Genomic DNA, 16,605 nt, shown 5'->3' on the forward strand with positions numbered 1-16,605 from the left:
TAGTCAAGTCTGGAGTGAACCAAGGGCTATATCTGTTCTTAGTTCTACATTTTTTGAATGGGGCATGCTTATTTAAGATGGTGAGGAAAGCACTTTTAAAGAACAACCAGGCATCCTCTACTGACAGGATGAGGTCAATATCCTTCCAGGATACCCGGGCCAGGTCGATTAGAAAGGTTGGCTTGCAGAAGTGTTTTAGGGAGCATTTGACAGTGATGAGGGGTGGTCGTTTGACCGCGGACCCATAACGGAAGCAGGCAATGAGGCAGTGATCGCTGAGATCCTGGTTGAAAACAGCAGAGGTGTATTTAGAGGACAAGTTGGTCAGGATGATATCTATGAGGGTGCCCATGTTTACGGTTTGGGGTTGTACCTGGTATGTTCCTTGATAATTTGTGTGAGATTGAGGGCATCTAGCTTAGATTGTAGGACGACCGGGATGTTAAACATATCCCAATTTAGGTCACCTAGCAGTACGAACTCTGATGATAGATGGGGGGCAATCAATTCACATTTGGTGTCCAGGGCACAACTGGGAGCTGAGGTGGGTCTATAACAACCGGAAACAGTGAGGTACTTAGTTCTGGAGAGAAGGATCTTTAAAAGTAGAAGCTCAAACTGTTTGGGCATAGACCTGTATAGTATGACAGAACTCTGCAGGCTATCTCTACAGTAGATTGCAATTCCGGCCCAGTTCTGTCTTGACGGAAAATGTTGGAGTTGGGGATGGAAATCGCAGAATTTTTGGTGGCCTTCCTAAGCTAGGATTCAGACAGGGCTAGGACATCAGGGTTGGCGGAGTGTGCTAAAGCAGTGAATAAAGCAAACTGAGGGAGGACGCTTCTGATGCATGAACCCAAGGCTTTACGGTTGCAGAAGTCAACAAATGAGAGTGCCTGGGGACACACAGGGCCTGGGTTAACCTCTATATCACCAGAGGAACAGAGGAGTAGGATGAGGGTACGGCTAAAGTCTATAAGAACTGGTCGTCTAATAAAAGGAGCAGATTTCTGCGCGTGGTAGGATATATTCAGGGCATAGTGTACATACATGAGTATGGTATGGTGCGAGTACAGTGGGGGTAAACCTAGGCATTGAGTGACGATGAGAAAGACTGCATCGCTGGAGGCGCCAGTTAAGCTAGGTGCGGTCTCTGCATGTGTGGGGGATGGTACAAGGGGGCTATCTGAGGCATGTTGAGCAGAACTAGGGGCTCCGCAGTAAAATAAAACAATGAGAGCTGCCCTAAACAACAGTATACAAGGCATATTAAAGAACAACCAGGCATATTTGGGGCGGCAGGTAGCCTAGTGGTTAGAGCGTTGGACTAGTAACCAAAAGGTTGCAAGATTGAATCCCTGAGCTGACTAGGTGAAAATCTGTCGTTCTGCCCCTGAACAAGGCAGTTAACCCACTGTTCCTAGGCCGTCATTGAAAATAAGAATTTGTTCTTAACTGACTTGCCTAGTTAAATAAAGGTAAAAAAAGATATATATATATATTGACATTAGATAGAGGCAAAATGCAATCACAGGTGTTGATTGGGAGAGCTAAGACAACAACGGGTGAGACAACAACAGGTAATCAGCTAAGACAACAACAACGGGTAAATGGCGATGAATGGGCAGAGGAGGGTCAGTTAGTTACACACAGGGCCTGAATACGAGGCTTGGGCCGACAGATAAACACAATGAAGTACCGTGTTAATGAACATACACAACAGGTCAAAGTCAATAACAGATACGCTACTGTATACTGTAACATGGAGGAACTTGGTCTGCTGCCAGTCATCAGATGCATATTCCACCAAACCTAAATCCTATCCTTGGCTGATCTCATGTGGCTCCCATACGTTCAGTATTTCCCCCTTGGCTGACCTCTCCAAGCCCCTAAAGCTAATTCAGTCTGATGGGTTTACATTGCGCCCCATAGGGGGTCTGAATGCATCTCAATCCCTTCAGATAGTCTGATTTAATTAAACCCCTTCGACATGAATAAAACAACTCAGATCTTATTTGGGCGATCAAAAATCCTATCAAAGCAGTGCTTTACCATTGATCTGTGAGATACCAAAAATGAGTCAGAGATACAGTAAAGTATTCCATATTCCAGCTTCCTGGTTTGGTGCTTTACTACACTGTCTTTCCAGAGTACTTTTGGTCATTAATATCCGTTTCTACTTCAGTGAGCAATGCAGATATGGGCTTGTAATCTCAGGTACACATTTCCCCTTTCAGTAGGACAATAACCTAAAACACAAGGCAAAATATACACAAAATATACACATTGACTGTTCCTGAGTGACCTAATTACAGTTTTGACTTAAATTGGCTTGGAAATCTATGGCAAGATTTGAAAATGGCTGTCTAGCAATGATCAACAACCAACTTGACACAGCTTGAATCATTTTTTAAAGAATAATGTTCAACTCTTGTACAATCCAGGTGTGCAAACCTCTTACCCAGCCCTAATCGCTGCCAAAGGTGATTCTGACATGTATTGACTCAGGGGTGTCAATTCTTATGTAAATGGAAAGTGTACCAAAACATTTCTGCAGCATTGAAGGTCCCCAAAAACACAGTGGCCTCCATCATTCTTACATGGAAGAAGTTTGAAACCACCAAGACTCTTCCTAGAGCTGGCAGCACAACCAAACTGAGCAATCGGGGGAGAAGGGCCTTAGTCATAGAGGTGACCAAGAACCCGATGATCACTCTGACAGAGCTCTTCCAGAAGGACAACCATCTCTACAGCACTACACCAATCAGGCCTTTATGGTAGAGTGGCCAGATGGAAGCCACTCCTCAGCAAAAGGCACATGACAGCCCGCTTGTGCTTGCCAAAAGGCACCTAAAGGACTCTCAGACAATGATAAATAAAATTCTCTGGTCTGAAGAAATCAAGATTGAACTCTTTGGCCTGAATGCCAAGCGTCACATCTGGAGGAAACCTGGTGGTGGCAGCATCATGCTGTGGGGATGTTTTTCAGCGGCAGGGACTTGGAGACTTTAGATCACTCCATAAGCTAGCTTTGCTATGGAGAGACATTTTGAAGTGGAGGACTTGATTAGCTATTAATTTATAGGTGTTGGCTAAAGCCTGTGTTGACCTTGTGTTTAACCAACCTGACAGCAGCTAGCTAGCTTAGCTTGGCAATAGCTGCAGCTGGCTAGCCTATCTAGCTAGCTGATATTTCTCTGTCACATCCCAGTTATGCCAAGATAGCAAGATGTACCAGTGTCTGGAATGTGTTTCATGAGACACTCGTTCGACAACACCGTGCTACAAAAGAAGCTTGCAACTAAGTTTTATCAGCTCATGTAAAGACATGTTACCGCTGAAACAATGTCAACAACTGTGAGTTGAATGCGAGCTTAGCTGTCAACACAATATTCTATAACTGTCTAGTTTTGTTTCATCTCATCTCTCCGTATGTCTGTTGTTAGATCTTTCCTGCGGGACAAATCCCAAAATAATATGCCTACAGGTGTAGCTACAGTGCCTTCAGAAAGTATTCATACATTTTCACATTTTCACCCATCTACACACAATAATGACAAAGTTAAAACATGTTTTTAGAGACTTTTGCTAATTTAGTGAACGTTAAATAAAAAAATCGATATTTAGAATTCAAGTCACACTTAACCAGCATGGCTACCACAGCATTCTGCAGCAATGCGCCATGCCATCTGGTTTGCGCTTAGTGGGACTATCATTTGTTTTTCAACAGGACAATGACCCAACACACCTCCAGCCTGTGTAAGGGCTATTTTACCAAGAAGGAGAGTGATGGAGTGCTGCATCAGATGACCTGGCCTCCACCATCACCTCACCTCAACCCAATTGAGATGGTTTGGGATGAGTTGGACAGCAGAGTGAAAGATAAGCAGCCAGCAAGTGCTCAGCATATGTGGCATATACTCCTTAAAGACTGTTGGAAAAGCATTTCTCATGAAGCTGGTTGCCAAGAGTGTGCAAAGTTGTCAACAAGGCAAAGGGTGGCTACTTTGAAGAATCTGAAATATATATTGATTTGTTTAACACTTTTTTGCTTACTACATGATTCCATATGTGTTATTTCATAGTGTTGATGTCTTCAATATTATTCTACAATGTAGAAAATAGTAAAAATAAAGAAAAACCCTTGAATGAGTACGTAAGTGTTCAAAAATGTTTGACGGGTAGTGTACTTTAAGATGGCAGGTGACACAATTACTGAACGCAAACACCTGTGTCAATTAACCACTTCCATTTGCTGTACCAATAGAAACAAGAAACACTTAACAATATTATTATTTGACCCTGCTGGTCATCTATGAACTTTTGCACATCTTGAAGAACAATCTGGCCTTAATGGCCAAGTATTATTAGAATCTCCAACCGGCACAGCCAGAAGGCCACCCATCAGAGCCTGGTTCCTCTCTAGGTTTCTTCCTAGGTTGCACTGCATGCACTGTTCCACAAGTAAATTAGTCAACGTACTGTATGTATGATGAGGCTGACTAATACATTGTTCACGCCATTCCACAGACCTTTTAACTCAGGACCAAGTTCAGGAAACTCTGAGCTAATCAACTCTCAAACACCAAGGATGCTAATCAAACACCAAGGATGAGACCAGTGGACACAGTAGCCACAAGGCCTGGATTTTAATAGCCTCCAGTCCAGCTGAGGTGCACCGATCCAGGCCTGATGCACTACAAAGGCCCTTGGCTATAGGCCCATAGGCCTGAGCCAAGAAACCAGGTGCACAAACAACTCAAGGTTAGGCAGTCTACTATGGTTTCCAGGTGCATCACAGGAGTGATTTAGTGCCAGCTTCTGCTAAGCAGGGCCAGCTTGCCCCTGTTCCCCACACATATAGGCACTGAGCGGGAATCAAAGTGCCAGATTAGCGGTTAAATATCAGCATTAAAGGTTTGTTTGGCTAGGCAAACCACCCGGGGTAGGAACAATGGCTGGCTGAATCTGCACAGGATGGGAGGAGGGAGGGAGGAAAAGAGCGAGAGAGGAGGGGGAAGCATGTTTTTCTGAGCCATATACCAAGAAGTCCTCCTTTTCTGAGGGGAGAAGTGATAGAACAAATATATAGGCTATTTCAGGTTATTTACAATGCCCTTCTCAGAAGAAAGCGGAGAGTGTGCCCACCCATCCTACAATACCAGACGATTACCCAGCAGTCTACGCTATCTGTGAAGCAACCCTTGTTTTCCACTCTCTTAACCATAATGTTCTCTTTGTTTTTGTTCAAGGCGAAATTAGTATGCATTAGTAAATGGGAGAAGGGGGAAATAGTGGAATGGAATGCACACTGCTGATGGTGGCTGAAATAATGAGGGGTTTGCTGCTCAGATGACTGTGGAGGAACCCAGCGGAGTTCTGACTGACTGGTAATAGCCTGGTATTAAGGAAGCCTAGCGTTAGCCTAGCCGGTAGCCTAGCCGTTAGCCTTTACCTGCTAGCTTTTAGCAGGTAAGCCGTTAGTACGTTAGCCGTACCTTTGACGATTAGCTCTGCGTAGTTGGAGACCCCGGAGCCACCATCGGAGCGGATGACACAGCGATAGCGGCTGGTGCTTCTCTGAGACGTGTCCCCGACGCTGACGGTGGCCGAGAAACGCCGGTGGTTCACCACCCGCGTCACCATGAGGGCTGTGTCTTTACCATTCCACTGCTGTAGATGGAGAGAGACAGACACATGTACACACAGTATTTATCACATTGGTATGGTAAAAAAGGACAAACTCCACATATGGACATTCAAATCTGTTAACCAAAGAACTTTTTCACTGCACTTTTTCCTTACCATATCAACTCGACTATAACAATCTCCTAAAAGTAATTTATTCCAGCATGTACCTGATACTTTTTTCTGCCCTGGATACTACTCCATTGCAAATTCCATTACTATAAGATGAAAACATGCTAGTGCAGTACATTGGTGGCTGATAGAGAGGCAGTCGTCCATATCAAAACAACACTTTATACTCAGGGCACAGATTGTATGGATATCCCCACAGAGTTTATACCATTACAGTGTTTGTGCAAGTACAGCAAGGAACTGGACCATGCTGTAAGTGTAATTTCACAAGGGTGGGGTCATAACATTGCAACAGAAATCAACTAAAATGCCCTGTGTATTCTACATGATTGAAAAAGCTACAGAAGCTAGTCACTAAAGGTGGATGCATCCACAGCTACATCTATGAATTTGAGATTGGTTACTTCTCCAGCCCCATGCCTCGGGCACGGCTGCCATCTGTTATTTTTCTAATTAAAGATTGCAGCTTTAAGGTGAGAGGGATAAGATGGATGACATCTATAGTGGACCGAAGGGAAGCAACTCGCCTGTAGCCACAGTTGGTCGTGTTGTGACCACTTCCCCCCGGCGGTACACTGGAAGGTGGCGTTCTGGCCCACATTCACCTCCACATTCTGCAGCCGCAGGAAGTGAGGCGCTTTCCCTGCAAAGGGGCGGGAAACACACTCAATACAGTGACTAGGCATGCATAAGCACAAACACATACCGACATAGACTGTTTGACATGCATTGAGTAATTGAGAAAGCTGAGTTATGTGAGGAATAAAGGAAACAAATACACACAACATTAAATTACCAACCAAACAGTGTTTTGTAGATCAGCGTGTTTTTTCTTTTCGTTCTAAAATCTAAAGTTACTTAAGATTTCAGGTCACCTTTCCTTCCCTTCCGTAGAATTGTCTCCCCTGGTCTGCTCAGTGCACACTAATGTCCAGCTGAAAAGTAAATGAACCGAGGCTGCTCTGTATGGCATTGAAACGGCATTGAAACGGCATCTCCTAATCTCATTTTCACCGCGCCTAGAAATGTAGGCCTAATAGTGTATTCATTGATCATTTCAATACGAGAATTTATCTTGACGTTAATTTCCCCCATTGAAGAAAAAAGCCGACTGGATTCTTTTACTCTGCAATTTATTTACCTTTGCTTCCTAATCTTATTTGAATTCAGCACTGAGTGCTCTGTCCTAATTCCCAGGGAAAGCTCTAAGTCTAAGTACATAAAGAGAAAGAAAGAAAGAGAACACATCTAGGACACTGAGTGCCTTGGAGGAGTCCAAAGATGTGAGGCAAAGACGTTCTGTCAGCTTTGAATGATGAAGGCCCTGAGTTTGTTCCTTTTTCTGTGCTCCGCAATCTACCTCGTCCTCCCTCTATTCCCCTTGGTCTGTGTGTCCCCCACTCCCAAACACACACACACACACACACACACACACACACACACACACCAAATACACACACATACACACACACACAGCCTGCTATCCAGGAGTGTGAGACCAGATGATGCTCCATGGGGTAGTGTCACTTACGGCATGGGTGGGCCAACACTCGGACCTCGTCCACCGCGATGAACCCTGGATGGCCCTGTATGGATACAGACTCGAATATCACCTACCGCAAAGGGGAAGAGGAAGAGAGATGGGGAGAGAGAGGAGAGAGTGAGAAACACAATTTGTACAGGCATTTTTCGTTACCCCTGCAAAACTCACCTGGACACCCTGTAAGAACGGCATCCACGATGCTGTCAACAACATTCGCCATCTCTAACTACACACCCTTCAAAATGCAAGCTTTTCGCCACATTGACAGCAGCTCTTTCCATTGGGACAGCTGCAGCAATATCTTCACGTCATAATTAACAAACAATATAGGCGGATTGCTGCTGCTGTTCACATATGGGCCTGGCAGAATGTGCAGGCCAATAGAGCAGTGCCATGTGCTTGGGACATGTGGGGCTCACACAGGGCTCTCGGTGAAGGCTGCCAGACTGGGAAGAGGGACTCAGGCCTTCAGGTCTCTGTGGCCAGAGAGAGACAAATACGTATTTCACATTATAGGGCCAACCCGAACCCGACTTTGTTATTTTATTTTCACATTGTCCTTTGCAGCACGTTCCTACAACTATGTTTGATGTGTAACCAGGCCAGCCCGGTACAGCTTGGCTTGGCTCAGCGTGCTCATCAAGCTGAGCTGACAAGGTAAAAATCTGTCGTTCTGCCCCTGAACAAGGACGTTAACCCACGGTTCCTTGGCCGTAATTGTAAATAAGAATTTGTTCCTAACTTACTTGCCTAGTTAAATAAAGGTTAAATAAAATCAAAGGACAAGAGAGAGGGCTGGAGGCGGAGCCTCCTTCCACAGGTATAGTCAGGTGTTTTAGTCATAGCGTTTTAGTCACCTCAAGTTTTAGTTGCTTTGCTCATAATAGGTTAGGTTTGGGGGAAATAACTAAATGGGTAACTTTTTATACGGAATGTTAAACACCAGTCACAACGTCAACAGTGAAGAGGCGACTCCAGGATGCTGGCCTTCTAGGCAGAGTTGCAAAGAAAAATCCATATCTCTGACAGGCCAATAGACACTGGACAGAGGGACTCTGCCTAGAAGGCCAGCATCCCGGAGTCGCCTCTTCACTGTTGCCGTTGAGACTGGTGTTTTGCGGGTACTATTTAATGAAGCTGCCAGTTGAGGACTTGTGAGGCATCTGTTTCTCAAACTAGACACTCTAATGTACTTGTCCTCTTGCTCAGTTGTGCACCAGGGCCTCCCACTTCTCTTTCTATTCTGGTTAGAGACAGTTTGAGCTGTTCTGTGACGGGAATAGTACACAGCGCTGTTAGAGATCCTCAGTTTCTTGGCAATTTCCCGCATGGAATAGCCTTCATTTCTCAGAACAAGAACAGACTGATGTGTTTCAGAAGAAATTCTTTGTTTCTGGCCATTTTGAGCCTGTAATACTCAACTAGTCTAAAGAAGGCAAATTTTATTGGTTCTTTAATCAGCACAACAATTTTCAGCCGTGCTAACAATTTCAAAAGGATTTTCTAATGATCAATTAGCCTTTTAAAATTATAAACTTAGATTAGCTAACACACGTGCCATTGGTGCCATTGGAACACAGGAGTGATGGTTGCTGATAATAGGCCTCTGTACGCCTATGTAGATATTCCATTAAAAAAATCTGCCGTTTCCAGCTACAATAGTCATTTACAACATTAAAAATGTCTACACTGTATTTCTGATCAATTTGTTATTTTAATGGACAAAAATTTGATTTTCTTTCAAAAACAAGGACATTTCTAGGTGACCCCAAACTTTTGACCGCTAGTGTATATGTATTTTTGTATTAATGGAAAATGAAACATTAATATTATTTAATAAGATAACCCCCTGAGTCAATATGTGTTAGAATCACATTTGACAGCTATTACAGCTGTGTCTTTCTGGGTAAGTCTCTAAGAGCTTTGCAAACCTGGATTGTACAATATTTGCCTATTATTCTTAAATAAATTCTTCAAGCCCTGTCAAGTTGGTTGCTGATCAATGCTAGACAGCTATTTCCTAGTCTTGCCATATATTTTCAAGCCGATTTAAGTCAAAACTGTAACTAGGCCACTCAGGACTATTCCATGTTGTCTTGGTAAGTAACTCCAGTGTATATTTGGCCTTGTGTTTTATGTTATTGTCCTGTTGAAAGATGTATTGGTGTCTGTTGGAAAGCAGAATGAACCAGGTTTTTCTCTAGGACTTAGCCTGTGCTTAGTTATATTCCTTTGATTTTATCCCCCCCAAAATTAATTAGTCCTTGCAAATGACAAGCATACCCATAACATGATGCAGCCACCACCATGCTTGAAAATATGAAGAGTGGTACTCAGTGATGTGTTGTGTTGGATTTGCCCCAACCATAATGCTTTGTACAGTATTCAGGACAAAAAAGTAACTTCTTTTCCATTTTATTTGCAGTTTTACTTTAGTACCTTATTTCAAACAGAATGCATTGTTTTCACTCATTTAGGTTGGTAATATGGCATATCTCAAATGTTGTTGATCCATCCTCAGTTCTCTCCTATCACAGCCATTTAACTCTAACTGGTTTAAATTCACCATTGGCCTCATGATGAAATCCTCTCCATCAACTAAGTTAGGTAGGACACCTTTATCTTTGTAGTGTCTGAGTGTCTTGATACACCATCCAAAGTGTAATTAATTACTTCACCTTACACTTTGTCACAAAGTTGGAGGCACAGAATTGTCTAGAATGGCATTGTATGCTGTAGCGTTAACACTTCCCTTCACTGGAACTAAGGGGCCTAGAAAACCATGAAATCCAGCCCCAGACCATTATTCCTCCTCCACCAAACTTTACAGTTGGCACTATGCATGGGGCAGGTAGCATTCTTTTGGCATCCGCCAAATCCAGATTTGTCCGTCGGAATGCCAGATGGTGAAGTGTGATTCATCACTCTAGAGAATGCGTTTCCACTAGTCCAGAGTCCAATAGAGGCGAGCATTACAAATCAAATCAAATTGTATTGGTCAGATGTTATTGCGGGTGTAGTGAAATGCTTGTGTTCCTAGCTCCAACAGTGCAGTAGTATTTAACAATGCACAACAATACACACAAATCTCAAAGTAAAATAATGGAATTAAGAAATATATAAATACTAGGATGAGCAATTTTGGAATGACATTTACTAAAATACAGTAGAATACAGTATACAGTCGTGGCCAAAAGTTTTGAGAATGACAAATATAAATTTTCACAAAGTCTGCTGCCTCAGTTTGTATGATGGCAATTTGCATATACTCCAGAATGTTATGAAGAGTGATCATATGAATTGCAATTAATTGCAAAGTCCCTCTTTGCCATGCAAATGAAATGAATCCCAAAAAAACATTTCCACTGCATTTCATCCCTGCCACAAAAGGACCAGCTGACATCATGTCAGTGATTCTCTCTCAAGGATATTTCTGCCAGTAAGATTGCACCTAAAATCAACCATTTATCGGATCATCAAGAACTTCAAGGAGAGTGGTTCAATTGTTGTGAAGAAGGCTTCAGGGCGCCCAAGAAAGTCCAGCAAGCGCCAGGACCGTCTCCTAAAGTTGATTCAGCTGCGGGATCGGGGCACCACCAGTACAGAGCTTGCTCAGGAATGGCAGCAGGCTGGTGTGAGTGCAACTGCACGCACAGTGAGGGGAATACTTTTGGAGGATGGCCTGGTGTCAAGAAGGGCAGCAAAGAAGCCACTTCTCTCCAGGAAAAACATCAGGGACAGACTGATATTCTGCAAAAGGTACAGGGATTGGACTGCTGAGGACTGGGGTAAAGTCATTTTCTCTGATGAATCCCCTTTCCGATTGTTTGGGGCATCCGGAAAAAATCTTGTCCGGAGAAGACAAGGTAAGCGCTACCATCAGTCCTGTGTCATGCCAACAGTAAAGCATCCTGAGACCATTCATGTGTGGGGTTGCTTCTCAGCCAAGGGAGTGGGCTCACTCACAATTTCGCCAAAGAACACAGCCATGAATAAAGAATGGTACCAACACATCCTCCGAGTACAACTTCTCCCAACCATCCAGGAACAGTTTGGTGACGAACAGTGCTTTTTCCAGCATGATGGAGCACCTTGCCATAAGGCAAAAGTGATAACTAAGTGGCTCGGGGAACAAAACATCGATATTTTGGGTCCATGGTGTCACGACTTCTGCCGGAGTTGGCTCCCCTGCCTGTTCGGGCGGTGCTCGGCGGTCGTCGTCACCGGCCTACTAGCCGCCACCGATCCCTTTTTCGTTGTCTGTTGGTTGTGTCTTATTAGTTTCACCTGTGTCCTGTTGTATGTGTTTGATGAGCTTCCTTATTTATAGTATGTGTCCCCGCCCTTGTTTTGTGCGGGATTGTTTTGTGTTACGTGTGTTGTTAAGGTAGAGGTGTTTATGTTCTGGACCTGCACCCTGTGTTTTGGGTGGTCCAATTTATTTAACCGCGCCCTGTGTTTGGGCTTGTGGTTTTTTGTGTGCCGTATTAAAGTGCACCTTTTTCCCTGTGGAACTCTCTGTGCCTGATTCCTTCCTCACCCGCCTAGTCCCGCGTGACACATGGCCAGGAAACTCCCCAGACCTTAATCCCATTGAGAACTTGTGGTCAATCCTCAAGAGGCGGGTGGACAAACAAAAACCCACAAAGTCTGACAAACTCCAAGCATTGATTATGCAAGAATGGGTTGCCATCAGTCAGGATGTGGCCCAGAAGTTAATTGACAGCATGCCAGGGCGGATTGCAGAGGTCTTGAAAACGAAGGGTCAACACTGCAAATATTGACTCTTTGCATTAACTTTATGTAATTGTCAATAAAAGCCTTTGACACTTAAGTAACATCTGACAAAAATATCTAAAGACCCTGAAGCAGCAAACTTTGGGAAAATTAATATTTGCGTCATTCTCAAAACTTTTGGCCACGACTGAATACATATGAAATGAGTAAAACAGTATGTAAACATTATTAAAGTGACCAGTGATTCCATGTCTATGTACAAAGGGCAGCAGCCTCTAAGGTGCAGGGTTGAGTAACCGGGTGGTAGCCGGCTAGTGATGGATATTTAACAGTCTGATGGCCTTGAGATGTTTTTCAGTCTCTCGGTCCCAGCTTTGAAGAACCTGTACTGACCTTGCCTTCTGGATGATAGCGGGGTGAACAGGCCATGGTTCAGGTGGTTGATGAACTTGATGATCTTTTTGGCCTTCCTGTGACATCGGGTGCTGTAAGTGACCTGGAGGGCAGGTAGTGTGCTCCCGGTGATGCAGTTGCCATACCACGCGGTGATACAGCCACACAGGATGCTTTCAATTGTGCATCTGTAAAGGTTTGTGAGGGTCTTAAGGGCCAAGCCGAATTCCTTCAGCCTCCTGAGGTTGAAGAGGCACTGTTGCGCCTTCTTCACCACACTGTCTGTGTGGGTGGACTATTTCAGATTGTCAGTGGTGTTTACACCGAGGAACTTGAAGCTTTTCACCCACTCCACTGTGGCCCCGTCGATGTGGATAGAGGTGTGCTCCCTCTGCTGTCTCCTGAAGTCCACAATCAGCTACTTCGTTTTGTTGACGTTCGGGGAGAGGTTATTTTCCTGGCACCACTCCACCAGGGCCCTCACCTCCTCCCTGTAGGCTGCCTCGTCATTGTTGACAATCAGGCTCACTACTGTTGTGTCTTCTGCAAACTTGATAATTGAGTAGGAGACATGCGTGGCCACGCAGTCATGGGTGTTGTCACGTTCCTGACCTTATTTCCTTTGTTTAGTCTTGTTTAGTTGGTCAGGACGTGAGCTGGGTTGGCATTCTATGTTATGTGTTTCTATGTTTGGTTTAGGGTTGTCAACTAGCCTGATATGGTTCTCAATCAGGGGCAGGTGTTTTACGTTTCCTCTGATTTGGAACCATATTTAGGTAGGCTGTTCTCACTGTTTGTTTGTGGGTGGTTGTTCCTGTTCATTGCGTTCTTCGTTGTCTGTATGTTCACATGTTCAGGTCTGTAGTGTCGTTAGTTTCATTTTTCTGTTTATTGTTTTGTTCGTGTTGTTAAGTGTTTCCAATAAATATGGAAACATACCACGCTGCGCTTTGGTCCTCCTCTCTTCCACCTAACGACGAGCGTGACAGGTGTACAGTGAGTACAGGAGGAGGCTGAGCATGCACCCATGTGGGGCCCCTTTGTTGAGGATCAGGGTAGTGGAGGCATTGTTTCCTACCTTCACCACCTGGGGCGGTCTGTTAGGAAGTCCAGGACCCAGTTGCACAGGGTGTGATTCAGACCCAGAGCTTGATGATGAGCTTGGAGGGTATTATGTTTTTAAAGGCTGAGCTATAGTCAATGAACAGCATTCTTATATAGGTATTCGTCTTGTCCACATGGGATAGGGCAGTGTGCAGTGCTACGGGGCGAGAGTCAATTAGTTTAGTTACCTTTGCTTTCTTGGGTACAGGAACAATGGTGGACATCAGACTGGACACCACTTCAGCCAACGTTTTGCATTGCGCATGGTGATCTTAGGCTTGTGTATGGCTGCTCGGCCATGGAAACCCATTTCATGGAGCTCCCAACGAACAGTTCTTGTGCTGATGTTGCTTTCAGAGGCAGCTTGAAACTCGGTAGTGAGTCTTGCAACCAAGGACAGACGATTTGTACGCGTTTCAGCACTCGGCGGTCTCATTCTGTGAGCTTGTGTGGCGCACCACTTCGCGGCTGAGCCGTTGTTGCTCCTAGATGTTTCCACTTCAAAATAACTGCACTTACAGTTGGCAGGGGCAGCTCTAGCAGAATTTGACAAACTGACTTGTTTTAAAGGTGGCATCCTATGAAGGTGCCACGTTTGAAAGTCACTGAACTCTTCAGTAAGGACATTCTACTGCCAATGTTTGTCTATGGAGATTTCATGGCTGTGTGCTCGATTTTATACACCTGTCAGCAACGGGTGTGGCTGAAATAGCCGAATCCACTCATTTGAAGCGGTGTCAACATACTTTTTTGCATACAGTGTAGCTGAGACAAAATAGCCTACAATGGAGATGATCCCCTTGTTTTGCAATAACCTATGCATCCTTTATTCCTCCCATCCTTGAAGACATCACCGATAGATGGATAGTGAAAGGAGATATTACGCTAGGCTACCAACCAAGTCAGATCAGTGCTTATCACTTTAGAGCCTATATAGCCTATCATCATGTATCTAATAGGTCTATATTTAGACCAATGATTATTTCAAGAAAGGGATAATCCACCCATGAACATATTCAAACATCACCTCAGATTAGCTGCTTTGTGCATTGCAGGAGTGTTCCTTAAGTTGCCATCCTCCCACAGACACGTTTGCTTTAAACCCCTGCTTCGTTGTTTATTCCTCCAGCAGCCGTCGGCTAGGCCTATAATTTACTTTCACTTGCCTACTGTAATGTACGATTAGCCTGCAGGTTAGGGTCATCTAGTTGGCCGCTATAGGTTTACAATGGGCTGCAAAATAGCAGTGGTGTAGCGAATTTGAAGCGCAGCTTGACATGGGACACATACACACGCATACTCCTTCGATCTCCGCCAGGATCCCAAGATAATATGTTTTATTGGGTGTGCTCACATAGTCAACTTGCCTACAGTTGTTAGAAGGATCGTTACCATAAGGGGGAAATGCTACTGTTGGTAAAGCACCATGGATAAGGTCTTTAATAGTTTCCATTATGCACAGATTTTTTGCACGGGTGTTTTGCAAGGTGTTCGCCTAGGCTACGCAGCAGAAGATTGTGTAGCGAATTCAGAGGGCACACTGTCAGGGACTTAGCCCCAGTTCTTTTAGCAATCAGTGAAAGTGCCAAGAAAGTTTTTTGTTTGTGCTAATAATGCACCATGGCCGTTAGAAGAGTGTATGCCTATAGTCTGAAATTGACAGGGGGAAACATGGTGTGTGTGTGTGTGTGTGTGTGTGTGTGTGTAAGTTATAAGATCATTCGATTGATAAGCATGATTTTGAAAGCCTGTTTGAACGAGTCATTAGATTGATGGCCATTTGTTTGTTTTTCCCCTACTTTTTACCGCCCACACACACAAACCTGCATACACACACAACCCGCCCATCTCTACCTACAGTATGTAACCACGGTTCCTCCTTCTGAAAATAATCTGTGGCACAACCTCTTCCTGGTCCTAATATTTATAATAATATGATTATTATGTGCTAAAAAAGCAAGGATTTCCTAAAGCCAATTCTAAAGTATAGTTTCACCATCTAAATCAGGCATTTCAACAGTGGTGAGCACAGCATCGCACAGGACGACTTCGGCGATGTCATCTATAAAATAGCCTCCAACCCTCTACTCAGCAAACTGGATGCAGTCTATCACAGTGCCATCCGTTTTGTCACCAAAGCCCCATATACTACCCACCACTGCGACCTGTACGCTCTCGTTGGCTGGCCCTCGCTTCATACTCGTCGCCAAACCCACTGGCTCCAGGTCATCTACAAGACCCTGCTAGGTAAAGTCCCCCCTTATCTCAGCTCGCTGGTGACCATAGCAGCACCCACCTGTAGCACACGCTCCAGCAGGTATATCTCTCTGGTCATCCCCAAAGCCAATTCCTCCTTTGGTCGCCTCTCCTTCCAGTTCTCTGCTGCCAATGACTGGAACGAACTGCCAAAATCACTGAAGCTGGAGACTCATATCTCCCTCACTAGCTTTAAGCACCAGCTGTCAGAGCAGCTCACATATTACTGCACCTGTACATAGCCCATCTATAATTTAGCCCAAACAACTACCTCTCCCCCTACTGTATTTATTTATTTTGCTCCTTTGCACCTCATTATTTCAATCTCTACTTTGCACATTCTTCCACTGCAAATCTACCATTCCAGTGTTTTACTTGCTATATTGTATTTACTTCGCCACTATGGCCTTTTTGTTGCCTTTACCTCCCTTATCTCACCTCATTTGCTCACATTGTATATAGACTTATTTTTCTACTGTATTATTGACTATGATTGTTTTACTCCATGTGTAATTCTGTGTTGTTGTATGTGTCGAACTGCTTTGCTTTATCTTGGCCAGGTCGCAATTGTAAATGAGAACTTGTTCTCAACTTGCCTACCTGGTTAAAACCTCTTGTCGATAGGGGGTGCTGTTAGCACTTTATAATTATGACGTTCCCAAATTAAACTGCCTCGTACTCAATTCTTGCTCGTACAATATGCATATTATTATATAGAAAACACTCTCTAGTTTCTAAAACCGTTTGAATTA

At 44.1% G+C, this 16,605-nt stretch overlaps 1 protein-coding gene across 1 annotated transcript in view; it reads right to left on the reverse strand.

The window, feature by feature from the left end:
* The window catches only part of LOC120065561 (receptor-type tyrosine-protein phosphatase T-like), a 394,361-nt gene that overhangs the window by 331,045 nt on the left and 46,711 nt on the right, over positions 1-16,605 (reverse strand). The window contains exons 4-6 of the mRNA XM_039016626.1: positions 7,352-7,433; positions 6,348-6,463; positions 5,499-5,673 (exon numbers count right to left, since the gene is read on the reverse strand). Of these exons, the coding sequence (XP_038872554.1) occupies positions 5,499-5,673; positions 6,348-6,463; positions 7,352-7,433 (373 nt within the window). The remainder of the gene's footprint in view (positions 1-5,498; positions 5,674-6,347; positions 6,464-7,351; positions 7,434-16,605) is intronic.

This window comes from Salvelinus namaycush, chromosome 20, assembly GCF_016432855.1.
Source record: "Salvelinus namaycush isolate Seneca chromosome 20, SaNama_1.0, whole genome shotgun sequence".
In the NCBI taxonomy this organism is placed as follows: Eukaryota; Metazoa; Chordata; class Actinopteri; order Salmoniformes; family Salmonidae; genus Salvelinus; species Salvelinus namaycush.